This window comes from Scyliorhinus canicula, chromosome 11 (assembly GCF_902713615.1).
Source record: "Scyliorhinus canicula chromosome 11, sScyCan1.1, whole genome shotgun sequence".
In the NCBI taxonomy this organism is placed as follows: Eukaryota; Metazoa; Chordata; class Chondrichthyes; order Carcharhiniformes; family Scyliorhinidae; genus Scyliorhinus; species Scyliorhinus canicula.
The window spans coordinates 117,112,041-117,126,785 of record NC_052156.1 but is presented as its reverse complement, the minus strand read 5'-3'; the positions used below and the strand labels follow the sequence as shown (position 1 = coordinate 117,126,785).

At 47.6% G+C, this 14,745-nt stretch overlaps 1 protein-coding gene across 5 annotated transcripts in view; it reads left to right on the top strand.

The window, feature by feature from the left end:
- Positions 1–14,745, top strand: part of bpgm (2,3-bisphosphoglycerate mutase) — a 56,369-nt gene that overhangs the window by 19,172 nt on the left and 22,452 nt on the right. The window contains exon 3 of one of the 5 annotated variants that reach the window (XM_038811181.1): positions 4,883–4,943. The exons of the other annotated variants lie outside the window; for them this stretch is intronic. Within the exon in view, the coding sequence (XP_038667109.1) occupies positions 4,883–4,943 (61 nt within the window). The remainder of the gene's footprint in view (positions 1–4,882; positions 4,944–14,745) is intronic. 5 annotated transcript variants of the gene reach the window in all.

Sequence of the window (14,745 nt, the reverse complement as noted above, 5' to 3'; positions counted from 1 at the left end):
TGCTGTGTGCAAGAGAGACTGCAGTTGAACTTTTCAGTGTGCGATGAGCCTCATAAATCTAATCTTCCAATCATTAGGGAGGGAACTGCAATCTTGTTTTAAGCAAGCTCTTTTAAAGCATTTTGCATCTTGTAATGTCTTTTGAAACCATAAGCTGATTGTCAATACTGCCACATTGGCAGGACTCTCTCTCCTTGAGTCTTAATAATGTAGATTTAGGCCCCAAAATGGATTTGACCACAGACACTGTTCAGAATATCAGATAAGTGAGATTTGGCTTGCTTGCTCATATGGACATTAAAAATGCCTGTTGTATTATTAGAAGAGCTGCAGATTTTCCTTAAACCCGATTTATTCCACAACCAATATCGTTTGAAAGCAGATTATCTGGTGATTCACTTGTGATCTGATGTGCATACATGGGTTGTTCCGTTTTGGATAAATAACTTCAAAATCTTCCATTAGCTACAAACCAATTCGAAGCATCCTGAGGATATGATGAGGCATTAACACTGGCAAGGTGACATTTTGCTGTGAATTTCAAACATCTTTTGTCTTTTGGCCTGGCCAATATCACTGATCGCCACTCCATCCACCACCATAAACTTTCACTCCCTCCATCGCCAGTGCTTAGTGGCAACCGTGTGTACCATATACACGATACACTGCAGTAACTTGCCAATGTATTTTCAACAGAAGATCCTCAACCTTTATCATCTGGAACGACAAGGGCAGCAAGATGCATGGAAGCACCACCGCCTGCAGGTTCCACTCCAAGCCCCACACCACTCTTACTTGGAACTATATCACCGTTCCTTTGTCCTGGAATGTAGTTGCACCTACACCATATGGACTGCAGCAGTTCAAGATGGTGGTTCACGGCCACCTTCTCAAGAGTGTCTGGGAAAGAGGAACAATTGCAGCCTAGTATTCTCCGTAAATTACCTGACACTTTGACCAGTTTATTAGCAAAATGTTTTACCCAAGAGCCTTTACTTATGAGACGAACAAAGGACAAAACCTAATTTTACTCTCAATCCTCTCACTCACACAAATATGACTCTGACTCACAGCTGGGCTCTAAGTATTATCCACACTTAGTGAAACAGGCTGGCCAGACTACTATCATTCGATGTGGATATCTTCTCCGGACTCGGAACCCAGGGTCCCTACTTGCGATAATTGTGTCTGGCGACTCCTAGGTTATCGCTGACTATCTGTTCTAATCTTCCTTTTTTTTTTACTTGTTCTACTCCCACTGAGTCATAGGTATATGCCCACACTTGGCCTGAGTTTTATTATTCCATCCAGACTTAAACTCATTAATGGGAATAAACAGGATGGACCTATTCAGTTGAAGAAGGGTGATTCAAACAAGATCTATTGCGTTCTGAAACACTCTTGTCTGACCAGCTATTAGCCCATTATGGGGTCTGATCACCTCTTTGTTTGTTGTTTGTCCTGCTACAAAGTTGACTACTTGTGTCTGGAAGTTAGTTACATACTCATAGCATGGTCTTGTTCGTTTGTGTAAACATGAGTGGATAATCACAAAGTCCATATTGCGATAATAAGTTTGTGTTAATTTGAGTGCTCCTGCAGAGGCCAATGTCGATTCCAGCCAGAGCCTCATTTGGCAGTTTGTATTCCCAGCCTATGTGTCTGGTCAGCTTGTTCCCAGTACCCACATTAGCTAGCGATGCTCACATGAAGGAATTTTTAAAAATTTGGATTTCAATGGAGTGAATCATACGATTCACTCCATTGTGGGGTGCGTAAAACCCACAAGATGCAAGAGGCATAGAGCTGGGGGGATAAACCTAAGGGCAAAAAGAAGATGAAAGTGTGTGGCAACAAACGGAGAAGCACAAGCCAGGACCATTAACAGGCAAAGCAGCAGAGGCTGATCGGCCAAATAAGGCCCGCAGCCACCAAAGAGAGACAAAGCAGACAATTTTAAAAGGTACAGCAGGCTTAATCTGTTTGCACTCGGGAGAAATTATTTAATTTTAAAAAAAAATTCTCTCATATAAACTAGAACCGTACCCTCACTACCTTCTGTAAAATACTCACGGATATTACATCTGTAACATAACATTCAAACTTAAAATATGTAATATAAAACAAATAGTCAAACATTTAATGTGAAAATCTAATTAAAAAACACTTTATATAAAAAAAGAAGAATCCCTATTCCACCCCATACACATTAACTCATTCAGAACTCTGTAGCTCATATATATAATGGAACAGTGCAACACAGTACAGGTCCTGCGGCCCACAATGGGCAGCACGGTAGCACAAGTGGCTAGCACGTGCCTTCACAGTGCCAGGGTTCCAGGCCGGGTGTCTGCGCAGAGTCTGCATGTTCTCCCTGTGTCTGCATGGGTTTCCTCCGGGTGCTCCGGTTTCCACCCACAGTCCAAAGATGTGCAGGTTAGATGGATTGGCCATAATAAATTGCCCTCAGTGGCCAAAAAGGTTATGAGGGGTTATTGGGTTAAGGGGATAGGATGGAAGTGAGGGCTTAAGTGGGTTGGTGCAGACTCGATGGGCCGAATGGCCTCTTCTGCACTGTATGTTCTATGTTCTGTGATGTTGTGCCGACCATTTATCCTAATCTAAGATCAACCTAACCTACACCCCTTCAATTTACTGCTGTCCATGTGCCTGCCCAAGAATCGCTTAAATGTCCCTAATGACTCTGACTCCACCACCTCCGCTGGCAGTGCATTCCAGGCACCCACCACTCTGTGTAAAGAACCGACCTCTGACATCTCTCATATACATTCCTCCAATCACCTTAAAATTATGTCCCGTCATGACAGCCATTTCAGCCCTGGGAAAAAGTATCTGGCTATCCACTCTATCCATGCCTCTCATCACCTTGTACACCTCTATTATGTCACCTCTCTTCCTTCTTCACTCCACACATATCCTCCAGTTCAGGCAGCATCCTGGTAAATCTCCTCTGCACCTTCTCCAAAGCATCCACATCTTTCCTATAATGAGGCGACCAGAACTGGACACACTATTCCAAGTGTGGTCTAACCAGGATTTTATAAAGCTGCAGCGAAACCTTAAGGCTCTTAAACTCAATCCCCCTGTTAATGAAAGCCAACACATCATACGCCTTCTTAACAATCTTATCAACCTGGGTGGCAACTTTGAGGGATCCATGTACGTGGACCCCAAGATCCCTCTGTTCCTCCACACTTAGAACATAGAACATAGAACAGTACAGCACAGAACAGGCCCTTCGGCCCTCAATGTTGTGCCGAGCCATGATCACCCTACTCAAACCCACATATCCACCCTACACCCGTAACCCAACCCCCCCCTTAACCTTACATTTATTAGGACACTACGGGCAATTTAGCATGACCAATCCGCCTAACCCGCACATCTTTGGACTGTGGGAGGAAACCGGAGCACCCGGAGGAAACCCACGCACACAGGGGGAGGACGTGCAGACTCCACACAGACAGTGACCCAGCCGGGAATCGAACCTGGGACCCTGGAGCTGTGAAGCATTTATGCTAACCACCATGCTACCCTGCTGTCCCAACTTCCAAGAATCCTGCCTTTAATCCTGTATTCAGCATTCAAATTCGACCTTCCAAATTGAATAACTTCACATTTATATAGGTTGAACTCCATCTGCCACTTCTTAGGCCAGCTCTGCATCCTGCCAATGTCGTGTTGTAATCTGCAACAGCCCTCGACACTACCTACAACTCCACCAACCTTCGTGTCATCGGCAAACTTACTAACCCACCTTTCCACTTCCTCATCCAAGTCATTTATAAAAAACACAAAGAGCAGAGGTTCCAGAACAGGTGCCTGCGGGATACCACTGGTCACCGACCTCCAGGCGGAATACTTTCCATCCCACTACCACTTGCAGTCTTCTTTCGGCCAGCCAATTCTGTACCAGACAGCCAAATTTCCCTGTACCCCATGCCCCCTAACTTTCTGAATGAGCCTACTATGGGGAACCTTATCAAATGCCTTACTGAAATCCACATACACCACATCCACTGCCCGACCTTCAATGTGTCTTGTCACATCCTCAAAGAATTCAATGAGGTTTGTGAGGCATGACCTGCCCCTCACAAAGCCATACTGACTATCTTTAATCAAACTTTGATTTTCTAAATAAGCATAAATCCTATTTCTCAGAATCCTTTCCAATCTTTTGCTCACCACTGGTCTGTAATTCCCAGGATTTTCCCCTATTCCCTTTCTTGAACAGGGGAACAACATTTGCCTCCCTCCAGTCATCAGGTACCACTCCAATGGAGAATGAGGATGCAAGATCATCGCCAATGGTGCAGCAACCTCCTCCCTCGCTCCCCGTAGTAACCTTGGGTATATCCTGTCAGGCCCAGGAGACTTATCTTTCCTGATGCTTTTCAAATTTTCCAGCACTTCCTCTTTCTTAATATCAACCTGTTCAAGCCTATTAACCTGTTTCCCACAGTTTTCACTAGCAACAAGGTCGCTGACTCTAGTGAATACTGAAGCAAAATATTCATTTAGGGCCTCCCCTACCTCCACAGACTCTAGGCACAAGTTCCCTTCACTACCCCTGATCGGCCCTACTCTGATCATCCTCTTATTTCTCACATAAGTATAGAACGCCTTGGGGTTTTCCCTAATCCTTGCCGCCAGGGCTTTTTCATGCCCCCTTCTAGCTCTCCATTTTCGAGTTCCTTCCTGGCTACCTTGTAACCCTCTAGAGCCATGCCCGGCCCACTGGCTGCTTGTGCCTCAGCGTATTGACATTAATATCGTCATCCTGATCTTCAAATTTCTCCTTGGCCACACTCAAAAGTTTGTTACTGTTCATTTTATTACCCCTTAAACTGATATTTTTCAGATTCTATTTCACAAGCCAGGAGAAGATCAGGAAGAAAACAATTGGACCTCAAACCTTATGGGTAAAGTCATTAAATCAGTTTTGTTTCAAACATTGATAGATGTCAATAAAACAAGACATTGAAAAAAATCAAAAACGGCTAACTACATAAATTCTCTAAACTTTTGTTTTATTCTGTCTCATCTTCCAGGCGTTTCTCTCACCAGTAGTTTGATCACCTCTCCTAATATCGCTTAATTCCTTTTAAATGTTCATCACTTATCCTGTAAAATTAAAATATAACCTTCTTACTTAAAGGTACTAAATAGGTAAGCTATACTTTGACATAGTGATTGTATGACCTGGAATCAACGGGTGGGACATGGAATCAATGGCTATTACACAGAAGGAATCCAACCAGCCCATTGTGTGTGCATTTACTCTTCGAACAAGCTTTCCATTTAGTCCCATCTGCCTACTATTTCCCTATAACCCTGCAAGTTGTCCTGTTCAATTATATATCCCTTTTAAATGTTACTATTTAATTTACTTCCACATCTTTTGGATAAGATGTTAAACCGAATGTGGTGAATTATAAACACTAATAATCCACACTGTATTGTACAACATGTGTTGAGCCTGTACCTTGTACTAGATCATGTGTAGTTGCGCGGCTCTACCCATAGGGGGAGATGAGGAGCTTGTACTGGGCTCCACCCTTGGCTCCGTCCATGGCTCCTCCCCCTAACCGGAAGGATAAAGGTTGCTGTTGTGAGCCTGCCTGCCAGTTCATCTAGAGTTAATCTCGTTACAGGCAGGCTCTGTTGTAAGACGATTAAAACCACTGTTCGCTTCTAACCACGTGTCGCGTGAATTGATGGTCTCATCAATTTAATCGTCTTAAGAAACAGTAAGGAATGACCATGGAATCAGCCCTCAAACCTGATCGACTGGAACTCGAGCCACAGGATGCAGAGGCGAAATAAATCTTTTTACACTGGCTCCAATGTTTTAAGGCCTACCTGGCTGAAGCAAGCACTACAGAAACTACAGAGGAGCAGAAACTCAGCCTACTGCACGCAAGGGTGAGCCATCGTATATCTACTCCGCTTAATTGTACCGGCTCATATACAGCGGCCCTGGCCCTACTCGACAGATTGTATGTGAGGCCCGTCAATGAGGTCTGTGCGAGCCATGTTTTTACTACTTGCCGCCAGCGCCACACAGAATCGCTAGAAGAACCGGGCAGCACGGTAGCATGGTGGTTAGCATAAATGCTTCACAGCTCCAGGGTCCCAGGTTCGATTCCCGGCTGGGTCACTGTCTGTGCGGAGTCTGCACGTCCTCCCCGTGTGTGCGTGGGTTTCCTCCGGGTGCTCCGGTTTCCTCCCACAGTCCAAAGATGTGCGGGTTAGGTGGATTGGCCATGCTAAATTGCCCGTAGTGTCCTAAAAAGTAGGTTTAAGGGTGGGGGGTTTGTTGGGTTACGGGTATATGGTGGATATGTGGGTTTGAGTAGGGTGATCATGGCTCGGCAAAACATCGAGGGCCGAAGGGCCTGTTCTGTGCTGTACTGTTCTATGTTCTATGTTCTATGTTCTAATTCCTAAGAGACTTAAAAACCTTATCCCGGGACTGTAATTACCAAGCTGTAAATGCTGCAGAACATAGGGAACTCGCTGTCCGCGATGTATTTGTTGTAGGCCTCAGATCCAATTACGTGCGCCAGCGGTTGCTTGAGAAGGGGGCCCAAAACTTAGAAGACACTGTAGAACTCGCCACTACTATGGAGGTCTCGTTCCGCAGCCTCACCTCGTTCCCCGCGGACTCCGCGACCCCGTCATGGGCCCACGACCAGCGACTGCCCTAGGCCTGCGCCACGCGGCCACCCAGCCATCACGCAGCCCCAATGTGCCATTTTTGCGGACAGCCCCGGCCCCCACGGCAGTACTGCCCGGCCCGCAATGCGACCTGCAGCAACTGCGGTCGCAAAGGACACTATGCCCGGGTCTGCCTGGTGAAGAAATCCCCCTCTCCAAACTCTCCCGCAGCCCAAAGTACTCGCTTGCAAAACTCACAGGCCCGCAGGCCCCGAAATGCTGCAGCCTGTATGCCGACTCCGTCCCCACCCGACTTGTACGATTCATGGGGGCGGCCATCTTGGCATTCCTACTCCATGCGGCCGGCCATGTGCGACTCATGGGGGTGGCCATCTTGGCAATCCTCCTCCATGCAGCCGGCCATGTGCGACTTATGGGTGCGGCCATCTTGGGCTCCATCCTTTCCAAACTCAGCAACCCAGATCGAAGACTGCGACCTCAGCGGGCATTCATCACGGGGCCACTCCAGCACAGCTGATCGAGCCGCCGACTACCCACAACTCAGCGCGGTCACGTTGGACCAGTCGCGTCCGAAACAACTCCGCAACTCCATGATGACCATTAAAGTCAACGGGTACAGTACACCGTGCCTCTTCGACTCCGGGAGCACCGGGAGCTTCGTACACCCAGATCTGGTAAGACGCTGTTCGCTCCCTGTTTTTCCTGCACGGCAAACTATCTCCCTCGCTTCGGGCTCCCACTCTGTTCATCTCCAAGGGCGCACTGTCGCGACCCTAACGATCCAAGGCGCTAGCTACTCTAATTTTCAAATATACGTCCTGCCCGAACTCTGCGCCACACTCTTACTGGGACTCGACTTCCAGTGTAACCTCAAAAGTCTCACCCTCTGCTTCGGTGGACCCCTACCCCCACTCACCATCTGCAGCCTAGCCACGCTGCGAATCTCCCCCCTCCACTCTTTGCCAATGTCACTCCGGACTGTAAACCCGTAGCCACTCGCAGCAGGCGGTACAGCCTGCAGGATAGGGTATTTATCAGAGCCGAGGTCCGGAGGCTCCTACGTGAGGGGATCATAGAGGCCAGTAACAACCCCTGGAGAGCTCAGGTGGTGTTCGTCAAGACCGGGGAAAAATTTCGCATGGTCGTGGACTATAGTCAGACCATTAATCGGTTTACGCTCCTCGATGCGTACCCCCTCCCCAGGATTGCAGACATGGTGAATCAGATCGCCCAGTACCGCATATTCTCCACGGTGGATCTGAAGTCTGCATACCACCAGCTCCCAATCCGCCCGGAGGACCGCCACTACAGGGCGTTCGAGGCCGATGGCCGCCCCTTCCATTTCCTCTGGGTTCCCTTTGGCTTTACGAACGGGGTCTCGGTGTTCCAACGAGCAATGGACTGAATGGTGGACCAGTACGGGCTGAGGGCCACGTTTCCGTACTTGGATTACGTCACCATCTGCGGCTATGACCAGCAGGACCATGATGCCAACCTCCATCGATTTCACCAAGACGGCCCAGAAACTCAACCTCACTTACAACATGGAGAAATGCGTCTTCCGCACGACCAGGCTAGCCATCCTCGGCTATGTCGTGGAAAACGGAGTCCTGGGCCCCGACCCGGACCGTATGCGCCCCTCTTAGAACTCCCTCTTCCTCATTGTCCCAGGGCCCTCAAACGGTGCCTGGGATTCTTTTCATACTATGTCCAGTGGGTCCCTCAATATGCGGACAAAGCCCGCCAACTATTTAAGGCCACACTTTCCCCCCTGTCGGCTGAGGCTCGCCAGGCCTTCAACTGCATTAGGGAGGACATCACCAAAGCGGCCATGCGGGCGGTGGATGAATCCGTCCCTTTTCAGGTTGAGAGCGATGCCTCAGAGGTCGCTATCGCCGCCACTCTGAATCAGGCAGGGAGACCAGTCGCATTTTTCTCCCGAACCCTCTCCGCTTCAGAACTTCGACACTCCTCAGTCGAAAAGGAAGCACAAGCCATTGTGGAGGCTATACGTCACTGGAGGCACTACCTCGCAGGTAGAAGGTTCACCCTCATCACCGACTAATGAGCGGTTGCCTTCATGTTTGCAAAGGGGCAAAATTAAAAATGATAAAATCCTGAGGTGGAGGATCGAACTCTCCACCTACAAATACGATATCATGTATCGACCGGGGAAGCTCAACGAGCCCCCAGATCCCCTGTCCCGAGGCACGTGCGCAGAGCGACCGCCTGAAAGCCATCCACAATGACCTCTGTCACCCGGCTCGCCCACTACGTCAAAGCCCAAAATCTTCCTTTCTCCATTGAGGAGGTAAAAGCCATCACAAGGGATTGCCCGAATTGTGCGGAGTGCAAACCGCACTTCTATAGACCAGACACCCTGGTCAAGGCTTCTCGGCCCTTTGAACGCCTCGCCATCGATTTCAAAGGGCGACTTCCCTCGAATAATCGGAATGCGTACTTCCTGAATGTCATCGACGAGTTCTCCCACTTCCCTTTTGCTATCCCGTGCCCCAATATGACCTCCCACACAGTCATTAGGGCCCTGCATAGTATCTTCACCCTGTTTCGTTTCCTCAGCTACGTACACCGCGACCGGGGTTCGTCCTTCATGAGCGACGAGCTGCGTCAGTACCTGCTCGACAAGGGCATCGCCTCGAGCAGGACTACCAGCTATAACCCCAGGGGGAACGGGCAGGTGGAGAGGGAGAATGCGACGGTCTGGAAGACCGTCCTACTGACCCTCCGGTCCAGGAATCCCCCGGTTTTCCATTGGCAGGAAGTCCTCCCCGATGCGCTCCACGCTATTAGGTCCCTCCTATGTACCGCCACCAACCAGACCCCTCACGAGCGGCTCTTTGTTTTTCCCAGGGGCACTACCACGAGGGCTTCGCTCCCAGCATGGTTGAAGACACCGGGCCCGGTACTCCTCCGGAAGCACGTCAGGGCGCACAAAACTGACCCACTCGTAGAGAAAGTGCTTCTACTACACTCAAACCCCAATACGCCTTCATAGAGTACCCTGACGGCCGTCAGGACACTGTATCCCTCCGGGACCTAGCGCCGGCAGGATCGAATCCCACCACTACCACCGCCGAGGTACCCCTCACACTACACCCCACCCAACCCGTCGCTCCCCACGCCCCCGCACCTACCAGGTCGCTACACATGTTCCGCGCATCCGTGCCCACAAGCTTCCAGTGCCCCCAGTCGAACCAGACGGGTATGAAGCTCGGACAGAATCACCCCCGGAGTCCACCATCGTACCCCAACCAACCGTGATCGTCCAGACACCAGAAGAGGCTGAAACCCCGATGCTCCGCCGATCACAACGGATAACTCGACCACCGGACAGACTCAATTTGTAAGCCATCACCCCTGCCGGACTTGATATTTTCACAGGGGGTGAATGTGGTGAATTATAAACACTAATAATCCACACTGTATTGTACAACATATGTTGAGCCTGTATCTTGTACTAGATCATGTGTAGTTGCGCATAGGGGGAGATGAGGAGCTTGTACTGGGCTCCACGCTTGGCTCCGCCCATGGCTCCTCACCCTAACCGGAAGTATAAAGGTTGCTGTTGTGAGCCTGCCTGCCAGTTCATCTAGAGTTCATCTCGTTACAGGCAGGCTCTGTTGTAAGACGATTAAAACCACTGTTCGCTTCTAACCACGTGTCGCATGAATTGATGGTCTCATCACCGAGCACCTATCTACCTGGTTGAATGGCTGCAAAGGATGGCATGCCACTATGTCAAAGCAGGAGTCTTATCCCTGATGCCCTGGCTAATATCTATCCCTCAATCAACATTATGAAACAGGTATCTTGCCATTATCACATTGTTATTTGTGGAAGTTTGCAGTGCGCAAATTGGTTGTCATGTTTCCTGCATTACAACAGCGACTACACTTCAAAGAAGTACTTCATGGGCTGTAAAGTGGTTTGAGCCATTTGGTGCTCATGAAAGTGCTACATGAATGAAGCTCTTTGTCTTTAAAATGGCACCATTTATATTGCCTCTCTTCAGTCTTTCAAAATGTATCACTTCACTTTCAAACAATGGTTACAGCATAGAAGAATGCCATTCGGCCTGCTATGTCCTTGTCAGCTTCCTGCAAGAGCAACTTCTCTTTTGAAAGCCTCGATTAAATTTGCCTCCACCACGTTGTCAGGCAGAATGTTCCAAATCCTAACGATGCATTGTGTAAGAACAGTTTTTTCTCATGTAACCATTGCTTGTTTTGCCAATCATCCTAAATTAGTAGCCTCTTGGTCTCAACCCTTCTGCCAACAGGACCAGTCCCAGCTTTTCCAAGGGGACATAAATTTAAAGTGCGTGGGGAAAAGTTTAGAACAGATGTGCAAGGCAAGCTTTTTTACACAGAGGGTGGTGAATATATGGAACACACTGCCTGGGGAGAAGGTGGGAGCAGGTACCATAGCGGGATTTAAGAAGCATCTAGACAAATCTATGAATAGGGTGGGAATGGAAGGATACGCACTCTGTAAGTGCATACGGTTTTAGTTTAGACATGGTTGGTGCAGGCTTGGAGGGCCTGTTCCTGTGCTGTATTGTTCTTCTTTTATTCACATAGCTGAAGTTCCTCATCCCTGGAAATATTCTCGTAAATCTTTACTGCATCCTCATTCATCCCTCCACATTCTCCCTAAATTGTGGTGCCTGGAATTAGACACAGTATTCTAGTTGAAGCCAAACCAAAGTTTTATATAGGATCATCATAACTTCCTTGCTATTATACTCTATGACCCTTTATGTTGCAGATATCTAGTTCATAGTAATATTTTGGATGTAAATCTTAGTTCCTGGAAGACCTCAGTCATAAATTTAAGGTAATTAAAATACAGAGCTTTAGGGATTACCAGAAACATCTCATCAAATGGCATATCAAAGGTGACCTTTGTTTGTTTAGTAAATTCAGAATAGACGAGATAGAGCTATTTTAAAAAAAAAACAGGCAGATTTGCTTTGCTAAAGAATTGGAGACCTGAAGTCTGCAATCCTTGTAAAGGCAATCCAGAGCGATGTTAAAGTTTTTGAGTGAAGAGTTAGATTAATTTAAAGGCATTCAGTGAACCCTGCCTTAAAAGCTGCTAAGACCCATTTACTTAATCAGATGAAAAAGACATTGTAAATGAGGGGTAATTAACCTAAAGGTCAGTTTGAGGACATCCCAGAGCAAGCTATGTTGTTCTGGAGATGGCTGGAGCTGAGGAAGGGTTCTCTGGTTCCAATGAGTATTGAAAAAGTTAGTTACTGTTTGGACTGACTATGATTTACAACTCACTGAGAGAAGGTAGCCAAAGTCAATAACAGTTAGCTAAACCTGCACTGTATGTAGGGTAAAAGAACTAACTTCTTTATTCACTGGATGAAATGTAAGCGAGGTGTAATCAGTTTGAATTTGTGAGGCTGGAAGATTACCTAGTTTAAAACTACTTGGAAAACCTACAGGGTTTTGTAGTAAAGGAACAACCAGATTAACTTGGAAGTATTGGAAAAATACCCAAAACAAAGGACTGAGATGTTGGCGGTCAAGAAAGGGCAAAAGAAAAAGGGTAAATAAAAGTTTTACCTTTTGAGAACAACTGGACCTGAGGAGAATTCTCCAGAGGATTCTGGCATACTGATAGATGGCTCCTTCAGAAGTAAGATTGATTAATAGATTGACATGTATTATAAGCAAATTCTTGGCAGAAGAAAGTAAACCTCAGTGCATAATGCAACCTGCCTTACCACCTTCAACAATTTGAGCATAAGTACCCCGAGGTCCATCTGCTCCTACACCCCTTTCAGAGTTGTACCCTTTATTTTACATTGCCTCTCCTTGTTCGTGCTACCAAAAGAAACAACTTTGCACTCCATCTGCCATTTGTCCAACCTTTCCACCAGCCTGTCTAAATCCTCTTGAAGTCTATTACTATCCTCCAAGTTCACAGTTCTTCTACGTTTTGTATCATCTACAGATTTTGAAATTGTGTCCTATATACCAAAGCCTAGGTCATTAATAGAGTTGAAGAAAAACATTGGTCCGTATAACAATCCTAGGAAACCCCAGTATATATCTCCCTCTGGGCCAGAAAAAACCTCATTCGCCAATATTCCCTGCCATTCAGCTGATTCGTTGTGACACTTTACTGCCTTTTGGAAGTCCACGTATACCATATCACCCACGTGAGCCTCATCAATCCTCTCTGTTACCCCATAAAAAAAACTTGAACAAGTTAGTTTTTTAAAAATATTTTTATTCTCCTTTTTCACATTTTCTCACAAATTAACACCCACCAACAATAAGCAGATACAATGTCAATCCCCATATCAGCAACAGCAACCCCATCCTCCCACCAAACCCCCAAATAGCAGCCCGAATGTTAACATAAGTAAATAACAAAAAGGAGCCAGGAATCACCCATAGTCACCATTAACACATACAGCCACACCACAAACCCCCCACCCAATGTTTGGTGTAATCCAATTCTTGAAAGTGCATAATGAATAACGCCCATGAATTATAGAACCTCTCCATCCTTCCCCTCAGTTCAAATTTAACCTTCTCAAGAGTTAAGAATTCCAGCAGGTCCCCCCACCACGCCAAGGCACAGGGTGGAGAGGTTGATCTCCATCCCAACAGGATCCGCCTTCGGGCGATCAACGAGGCGAAGGCTACAACATCTGTCTTCGCACCAGTTTCCAACCCCGGCTGATCTGACACCCCGAATATGGCCTCCCGAGGGCCCTGGTCCAGTTTCACGTGCACCACATTAGAAATTACCCTAAAAACCTTCCAGTAATCCTCCAGTTTTGGACAGGACCAAGACATATGAACGTGGTTTGCGCCCCCCCCCCCCCCCCCCCCCCACCCCCCGCAGCGTCCACACACATCTTCTACCTCCTCAAAGAGCTGGCTCATCCTCACCCTTGTAAGGTGCACTCTGTACGCCACCTTCAGCTGTATCAACCCAAATCTCGCACACGTGGTGGAGGCGTTCACTCTCCGGAGCACCTCACACCAGAACCCCTCCTCCATACCCTCTCCCAACGCTTCCTCCCACTTTGCCTTGATCCCTTCCAGCGGTGCCTTCTCCTCTTCCAAAATAGCCCCGTATACCGCCAACACTACCCCCTTCTCCAGAACCCCTGTCGTCAGCACCTCCTCCAGCAATATGGAGGCTGACTCCACCAGGAAGCTCTGTATCTCCTTCCTGGCAAAATCTCGAACATGCATGTATCTGAACATTTCCGCCTGCTCCAGCCCATACTTCACTCCCAGCTCCTTCAATCCTGCAAGCCGACACCCAAGAAACAAATATTTTAGTGTCTTAATCCTCTTCTCCTCCCATCTTCGAAAATTTCCATCCCACTTCCCTGGTTCAAATCTGTGGTTCCCCCGAATTGGCATTTGCCTTACCCCTGCCCCCAACCCAAAATGTTGGCGAAGCAGCCTCCAAATTCTCAATGAAGCTATTATTACCGGACTCCCTGAGCATTTCCTCGGGCCATTTGGAGCGGCGCTGCTGCTAGCGCCTTCAATCCCGACACAAGCTCTCCTCCATTCTGACCCACTGGGAATAATACATCGGGTTTGGAAGACCCAAACCCCCTGCCTGCCTTCCCCTCTGTAGCAGCACCTTTCTAACTCTGGCTACCTTCCCTCCCCATATGATGAACAAGTTAGTTAGACTAGATTTGTCTGTGTTAGTTTTTCTTAATTTGCATTCATCCAAGTGACTATTAATTTTTGTCCCCAATTATCATTTCTCTGCATCAGCTATCATGTGATATGTAGCTGCCCCTTTTCTCAGATTGTCGATGTCCTCCTGATGCCTGTTCCTATCTTCTTTGCTGCTCATTACATTTCCAAGCTTGTATCAGCTGAAACCTTTGAAATTATGTCCTCTGGTGTCCCTCCGTGTTTTTTGAAGCTGAGCTTAGTATATTTTAAATGCGGATCGAGCCTCCCTTTAAAGATGGTGTCCCGATCTCTGTGGAGCTGGCCTTGCTGGCTCTATCAGGCCCTG